This window comes from Triticum aestivum, chromosome 5B, assembly GCF_018294505.1.
Source record: "Triticum aestivum cultivar Chinese Spring chromosome 5B, IWGSC CS RefSeq v2.1, whole genome shotgun sequence".
Lineage (NCBI taxonomy): Eukaryota > Viridiplantae > Streptophyta > Magnoliopsida > Poales > Poaceae > Triticum > Triticum aestivum.
In genome coordinates, this window is record NC_057807.1 from 279,260,607 (window position 1) to 279,269,120 (window position 8,514).

General features: G+C 38.8%; 1 protein-coding gene across 1 annotated transcript; it reads left to right on the plus strand.

The window, feature by feature from the left end:
- The first annotated feature begins 1,537 nt into the window (after nucleotides 1–1,537).
- Nucleotides 1,538–5,261, plus strand: LOC123111377 (uncharacterized). The gene is made up of 6 exons (XM_044532164.1): nucleotides 1,538–1,724; nucleotides 1,825–1,933; nucleotides 2,644–2,717; nucleotides 3,106–3,166; nucleotides 3,721–3,979; nucleotides 4,092–5,261. Exons 1-6 carry the CDS (start codon nucleotides 1,665–1,667, stop codon nucleotides 4,588–4,590), a joined length of 1,062 nt encoding a protein of 353 aa, XP_044388099.1. The 5' UTR covers nucleotides 1,538–1,664; the 3' UTR covers nucleotides 4,591–5,261.
- The last annotated feature ends 3,253 nt before the right edge of the window (nucleotides 5,262–8,514 follow it).

The following is an 8,514-nucleotide window of genomic DNA, read 5'->3' on the forward strand; positions in this document are numbered from 1 at the left end:
GCGGGAGTCACGAGATCACGGGCGTGCACTATGAGCTCGTGGCTCTCCCGTAAGGCTTCTGGCCTCCTCCCAAACCTTCTAGGGTCCCTTTTGGTCGAGAAAAAATCACCATAAAGTTTCATTGTGTTTAGACTTCGTTTGATATTGATTTTCTACAAAGTAAAAAAGAGCAAAAAACAGGAGCTGGCACTAGGCACTAGGTTAATAGGTTAGTCCCAAAAAATAATATAAAATAATATATAAAGGCATATAATGCATCCAAGGTTGATAATATAATAGCATGAAACAATCTAAAATTACAGATACGTTGGAGACGTATCAATAGCAAAAGCTCTATTAATTACCTTGTACAATCCTAACTTGTCCCAAACCTCTTTCGTCTTTTGACACAGAAACAAGACATGTTTTGTATCTTCTAGCCCATTCGAGGATGATGGGCAGTTAGGTGTAGTGGAGATGAACATGTTCAAATGGATATGTGGCCGCACAAGAAAGGATAGGGTCCGGAATGGTGGTATATGATATAGAGTTTGGGCATCTTCAACGCAGGCATCTGGAAGCTCCATTGCATAGCAGACGGCTAAAGCGTGCTGATAATGTCAAGGGAGATCAGGGTAAACCAAACTTGACATGGGAGGAGTTCATAAAAAGAGATCTGAAGGACTGTAGTATCACCAAAGAATTAGCCATGTACAGGGTGCGTGAAAGTTGCTATCCACGTACCAGAACCATGAGTTGGTTGCGAGATCTTATAGATTTCACCTCTAGCCTACCCCAATTTTGTTTGGACTAAAGGCCTTGTTGTTCATTTTCTTTTCCTTTTTTCACTTTACCAACATCTTTAAAATTCATGAACATTTTTTAATCATGACATATTTTTTTAAATCATGAACATTTTTTGAACTCCAAATCATTTTTTAATTGTGATCATTTTTATGAAATCATGAAAATATTTTGAAATCACAAGCATTTTTCAAATTCGGGAACATTTTTTTCAAATTTGTGTTTTTTGAAAATTGTGATCTTTTTTTTTGCAAATTCATGAACATTTTTTGAAGTCATGATTATTTTTTTGAATTTATAAACATTTTTTGAAGTCGTGACTATTTTTTTCAAATTCATAAGCATTTTCTGAAAATATGAACAGTTTTTGAAAATCATGAATATTTTTCGAATTCATGAACATTTTTATAAGTCACTTAAAGTTTTTGAATTTCTGAACACTTTTTAAAATCTGAGAACATATTTTGAATTAATGAAATCATGTTTTTTTTTAAATTCACAAACATTTCTGAAATTCTAAAATATTTTTTTTGAACTCATGAACATTTTTTGAATTTGTGAGGTTTTAAAATTCGTTTTTGTTTGAAAGCCTGAACATTTTTAATGAAGCAAAAAAACAAAAAAAGAAAAAAGAACGAAAAAAACAGGGCAGCCGGACCGTACATGGGCCGGCCCATTAGTTTGCGTGTGCTGCACCGGGCCCATTAATTTGCGTGTTCCGCTGGTCGATTCCGGGAGCTACTTAATCATTACGGCGAGCATCTCTTGTCTTCCGCGGCGTAACTGGAATCCCCACTTTTATTTCTCCTGCCCGGCCTCGGGGCAGCCCTTGCGCCGCCCGCTAGCGCCGCCCGCTAGCGCCGCCGCTCGCGTCGGCTTCCATGGAGAAGTTACGGTGGATGCCCGTAGTGCTACGATCTCTCAGGTCCTACTCGGCGAAGGTAGCGAATCTTCCCTTTCCGTCGAGCATCTTCCCTTTCTTTTCGATCTCGAATTCGGTCGGTGTTTTTTGCGAAATCTGATTCAGACGTGAGTGTTCAGGCCCCTATCTCCACCAGAGCTCCTCGTCTTCCGACTGGCAAACAGGTGCTCCAAGGTGTCGCATCCGACCATCTGAAGTTACGAGATAGCATGGAAACCCTAGACAAAGGTGATATATCTGTGATGGATGTTTTTGCATCGTTAAACCAGTCAATGCACTCTGCACCAAGGGTGTTGGATGTCACTTTTGTTCTGCTGCCCCAGTTTAACTTTGTTTCATTTAGGGTGACAGAACATATTCAAACTGCACATGAGTCGCACGCATTAAGCAATGCATCATCTGTGGGTAGTTACCCTAGCAATACCGGCCTAAAACAAGGCAATGTAATGTTTTCATAAACATTAATAACTATGTTTCACATCAAGTAGGTCAGGAAATCTTCAATGTTTGTAGCATTAAATTTGTTTCTGCTCCCTTTACTTGACAGTAGAGCTGTCTTTAGTTTTATGCAGTTAGGATTTTTGGTCTCAGATCCAATTTGTAACAGTTGTGTACATAAGAGCTCAACAGCAACTATATTAACAGCTTCCAAAACGCTCAACAGCAACTATATTAACAGCTTCCAAAACAGGACAATCAGCTATACCCTGTGTAGTATTATTTCTTCTTTGCTGTTTTATTCACCCCATTGCTCAAGTACTATGGTCTAATTATAATTATGGACCACTAATCAGTGAATTTATATTTACTTTTTGTTACAAGTTCAAGCATCTTTGATTTTTATTTCGTCTTGATCTTTTCACTCTACATATAGATGAAACAAACCGACACCCCCTCTTTAATCCATATGAACTGGCTATTGTCGATTGCATTTCCAGGCTATCTCTTTTCGCGTAGAGACGCATGTAATCTGGGAACGTCACAGAGAGGTGCAATATCTCGTCTTACCCATGTAAGTGATCTGTTTGATTCATGCAAAAATTGATTGTGTACAGATATATCTATGGACGCTCTGCTCTGGACATGATTATCCTTCGTAGAGAGAGGAGGCAAACCACTTTGAAATTTCATAGGAGGCTTAATTTAGAGATGTTTTTTTCCATGTTAACTATATTAACCAACTGAGTTTGTTGATGTTCTTGTGTAGAGAAAACATATGTTGTATGTTAATTCAAATACATGTTAAATATATGATTATCTGCATGGTATATAGAATCTAACTATTTAGTTGCATGTTTGGCTGGGCAGCTGGGGAGACTTTGTAGAAATTTTGTCCGAGTGTTAATGCGAACTATGGTTTATGCAATTTTCTTAATAGCTCCCATGTCACTTCTATCCAGATGCCCACGCACCGCAGCACCAATCAATGGCCTACACCCATCCGAAGGCATCTTCTGACACGTAAGTTCTCCCTTTGACATGACAGCAATTAGGCTGGATATTCTATTGTGATTTGAACTGCCATCTAGTTAAGCTAAGTTGAACTATGTTGTTATAACTTATCTTAAAACACACTGAGTCTGTTGGTACTAGCAACACGTTGTGGATCGAGTTTTTTAATCTTTTAAGACATCCTGAATTATTTTCTTGCCGACAGCTTGATTGAATGCACGTGTTATCTACTCGATCATGTGTCACATGATGCTAATAGTGAGAGTGTGTAGTGAAGACATAATTGCAGTAATTGGCTAACTGAACTGAAAAGTGCGTTCTTCAGTTCTAGAAGACCAGTTGAATATTGTCGTCTTATTTACATCAGAATGCTCGTCTTGTCTCCAGTGTAATAATGAGAATAGGTGCACTAATTTCCTTGTATGGGCTTGCTCATGAGTTGATAATGCATAGCTTGGTTATTTTTTGTTGTCACAACAAGATTTGCTGTTGATTTTTGGTCAACTGTTTCTTGATAGCAAACAAACTCATGCTCCCTGGATTGCATTGCATTGTATTTTCAGGGAGTTATTCTTCAAAGGGAACTGATCCAAAAGATGACTTTGACTGGCATACACATATTGCAACGGGAAACTTCTCTTATAGAGGGCAACTCACACTCGGCATTAAGATGATCAGTCTGCAAGAGCACTTGGTCAAGAACCCGATGCTCGAAACAAGACCAGTTTACGGTGATCGCAATGGCAAGTACAAAACTTTTGTCAAGGATATCGCTAAGTCTCACTGCTGGAATATGATTAATTCTCTCTCAGAGTTTCACAGGTTAGACTCGTGCTCGATCTGTGATGGTGTTGCAATATCTCTTAGTAAGTTCAGTTTCATTACTATACATGCTGTGACACACTCATTCAGGATAAATCAACTGTTTGCACAGGATCGGACTATGTATTGTGGACCTAGATCACTCCAAAATTGTAATCTGTGATGGTGTTGCAAGATTTTCACCAGACATCCTATTCGTTGCTGCAACAGAGCAGCTCATCAAGGATAATTTCCTGAAGCTGGCGAAGATCATCAAGCATGTACTGTTCCAGGGGGAGGAATTGCCTTATGACATGCATCGTCTTCTGAAGATCATGCAGACCGAGGCTCTAGAGGCGGTAAATCTCATGAATTGTCATGTGGCTCTTGTTCCCCAAATTCTCAAGACATCATTCTACTTCAGAATGTATGAAGTGATCACTTTTCTCCGGCTTGGCGACTACCCATCTTACTCCTCTCTTATGGACATGCTTCCGTACCGATATGTTTGGTATAAGATAATGCAAGGTAAAACACTTTTGGCATCCTCAATGGAAAGGCACCAGCGTCCAATCAGCCGTTTGGCAAGGAAAAATCCTGGAAAGTTAGTGCATAGCTACAGGTGTCTGTGAGTCTTCATAAGATGGATGATAGCGTGGATACTACTACAGGGGAGGTTCTGTATACAGAGCATATGTTTGAGGATATTATGGATTCTGAGTTCCCAAAATACAAGGCAGATATGCAGTATGGCCTTCACTCGATCGGCAAGCTTGAGCGAACACAGGTTGACGCCTTCTTTTTCCGTGCTCGGCCAGCTGGGTCCTGCAGCAGTGTTGCTGAGCTGTTTCTTGTCAAGAAATGATGCGGAGGTAGTAACATGCTGACCAGCTACTTGTCATATTTGTGCAAGTTCTCTTCACCCGGAGCTAATGTGCAGCTCCACCATGGGAAAGGGGCCGTGTTACTTGTCAAGAGTATAGATAGAATTAAGCTCAGTTAGATTCCTTCATGGGGTTCTTCAGCGCAGTGCAGCAGTCGTCAGTAAATGCAAGACATAAAACCACCGAGTAACTCCAGACTGCAGGAGTCGTGCAGTGCCTTTTATCCTTTTTCTTTTTTGGCATCATCAGTAGTCATCATGAATTCACTCAGTGTTCTAACATCTGCACCAGTCATCCTGTTACTGAAATAGTTAGTATGCAGTTACCTGTAATTTCATAAGTGGTAATATACCTCACTTGAAAAGTTGCTTTATGACAGCACTGAAATTTTGAAGTTCCAGTAATTCTGTATGCTGTCATGTCATGTTTTCAGACCCATTACCTTCATTATTCGGTGCAGTCAAAATATCTGCTAATTTTGGCTGGTGATTTGTTAAACACCTACTCCCTCCTTTCAAGTCTTTTTAAAGATTCCACTATAGACTATATACGGAGTAAAATGAGTGAACCTATACTCTAAAAGACGTCTATATATATCTGAATGAATGTAGTTTTTATAGTGGAATCTCTAAAAGAAGGATAGGAACGAAGGGAGAGTATTATAAGACAAAATTGTATTACTATGTGATATGTTGGTATACCCAGGATAAGGCTATCACAACCGTTCACCGTCAGATTGTGATCTGTGCAGGTAACGTAGCAAAAGCGCTTGGACAGTTGCTGGCCCCGCTGTCCCCCCTCTCCATTGAGACACGTGATTTAGAATTTAACCCAAAGCATCTCTCTCCCCAGATCAACCCATCCACTCTCTCATTTTTGAAAAAAAAAACGGTTTTACTAATTCTCAACTAGATGAAAAATAGTTAAGTCTTATCAAACCCTTAACCGTATGATGTTTTGCTCTTAATATTCGTTTCTCAACAATGCGACTTGCGCAGGGTAGGCTCGCGTCCGACTGTTGTTCCGCACGTGTTGTCTCAGGGGTTGTTTTCGTTTGCTGGGCTGCCATACATACGTTCTCTTTTGTTACTCTCTCCATTCTATAATATCACTAGTCAAAGGCATTGCGTTTTGGCTCCTAGGTGTAGATACACTTATTATGAAATATGTATAACAAACACATTTTAAAATGTTAAAAAAATTCGAGAAAAAATCCCACGTGTACATCCGGACATCCTATGTTCGGTAAAAAATGACATTTTTTGTGGCATGTAAGAAAAAGATAAAAAAAATGCCTCATGAATAGCTGTAATCAAGCATAAAAAATTGTCTTTTTTACACATTGCCACAGAAAATGTCCTTTTTCATCGAAACTTGGTGCACGCATATATAATGTCCGGGTTTACACGCGATATTAATGCATATAAAACATCCAAAACAGATAATATAATAGCATAGAACAATAAAAAAATTGTAGATACGTTGGAGACGTATCAAGCATCCCCAAGCTTAATTCTTGCTCGTCCTCGAGTAGATAAATGATAAAAACAGAATTTTTGATGTGGAATACTACCTAATATACTTATCATGTAATCTTCTTTATTGTGGCATGAATGTTCAAATCCATAAGATTCAAAACAAAAGTTTAATATTGACATAAAAACAATAATACTTCAAGCATACTAATAAGACAATTATGTCTTCTCAAAATAACATGGCCAAAAAAGGTTATCTCTACAAAATCATATAGTCTGGCTATGCTCCATCTTCATCACACAAAATATTCGAATCATGCACAACCCCGGTTTCATCCAAGCAATTGTTTCATACTTTAGTATTCTCAAACTTTTTCAACTTTCACGCAATACATGAGCGTGAGCCATGGACATAGCACTATAGGTCAAATAGAATGGTGGTTGTGGAGAAGACAAAAAGAGGGAGATAGTCTCACATCAACTAGGCGTATCAACGGGCTATGGAGATGCCCATAATAGATATCAATGTGAGTGAGTAGGGATTGCCATGCAACGGATGCACTAGAGCTATAAGTTTATGAAAGCTCAAAAAGAAAACTAAGTGGGTGTGCATCCAACTTGCTTGCTCATGAAGACCTAGGGCAATTTGAGGAAGCCCATCGTTGGAATATACAAGCCAAGTTCTATAATGAAAAATTCCCACTAGTATATGAAAGTGACGACATAGGAGACTCTCTATCATGAAGATCATGGTGCTACTTTGAAGCACAAGTGTGGAAAAAGGATAGTAACATTGCCCATTCTCTCTTTTTCTCTCATTTTTTCTTTTCCTTTTTTTGGCCTTCTTTTTTTTGGCCTTTCTCTTTTTTTCTCACATGGGACAATACTCTAATAATGAAGATCATCACACTTTTATTTACTTACAACTCAAAAATTACAAATCGATGCTAGAACAAAATATGACTCTATTTGAATGCCTCTGGCGGTGTACCGGGATGTGCAATGAATCAAGAGCGACATGTATGAAAGAATTATGAATGGTGACTTTGCTACAAATACGATGTCAACTACAAGATCATGCAAAGCAATATGACAATGGTGATGCGTGTCCTAAAAACGGAACGGTGGAATGTTACATGGCAATATATCTCGGAATGGCTATGGAAATGCCATAATAGGTAGGTATGATGGCTGTTTTGAGGAAGGTATATGGTGGGTGTATGGTACCGGCGAAAGTTGCGCGGTACTAGAAAGACTAGCAATGGTGGAAGGGTGAGAGTGCGTATAATCCATGGACTCAACATCAGTCATAAAGAACTCACATACTTATTACGAAAATCTATTAGTCATCGAAATAAGGTACTACACGCATGCTCCTAGGGGAAGGGTTGGTAGTAGTTAACCATTGCGTGATCCCGACCTCAACACAAAGGATGACAATAAAAAAATATCATGCTCCAACTTCGTTACATAACGGTTCACCATACGTGCATGCCACGGGACTCACAAACCTTAACACAAGTATTTCTCACATTCACAATTACTCACTAGCATGACTCTAATATCACCATCTTCATATCTCAAAACAACCATAAGGAATCAAACTTCTGATAGTATTCAATGCACTTTATATGAAAGTTTTTATTATATCCCTCTTGGATGCCTATCATATTAGGACTAAATTTATAACCAAAGCAAATTACCATGCTGTTTAAAGACTCTCAAAATAATATAAGTGAAGCATGAGAGTTCATCAATTTCTATAAAATAAAACCACCGCCGTGCTCTAAAAAGATATAAGTGAAGTACTAGAGCAATATTGTCTAGCTCAAAAGATATTAGTGAAGCACATAGAATATTCTAATAAATCACGATTCATGTGTGTCCCTCTCAAAAGGTGTGTACATCAAGGATGATTGTGGCAAACTAAAAAGAAAAGATTCAAATCATACAAGACACTCCAAGCAAAACACATATCATGTGGTGAATAAAAATATAGCCTCAAGTAAAGTTACCGATAGACGAAGACGAAAGAGGGGATGCTTTCCGGGGCATCCCCAAGCTTAGGCTCTTGGTTGTCCTTGAATATTACCGTGGGGTGCCTTGGGCATCCCCAAGCTTATGCTCTTGCCACTCCTTATTCCATAGTCCATCAAATCCTTACCCAAAACTTGAAAACTTCACAACACAAAACTCA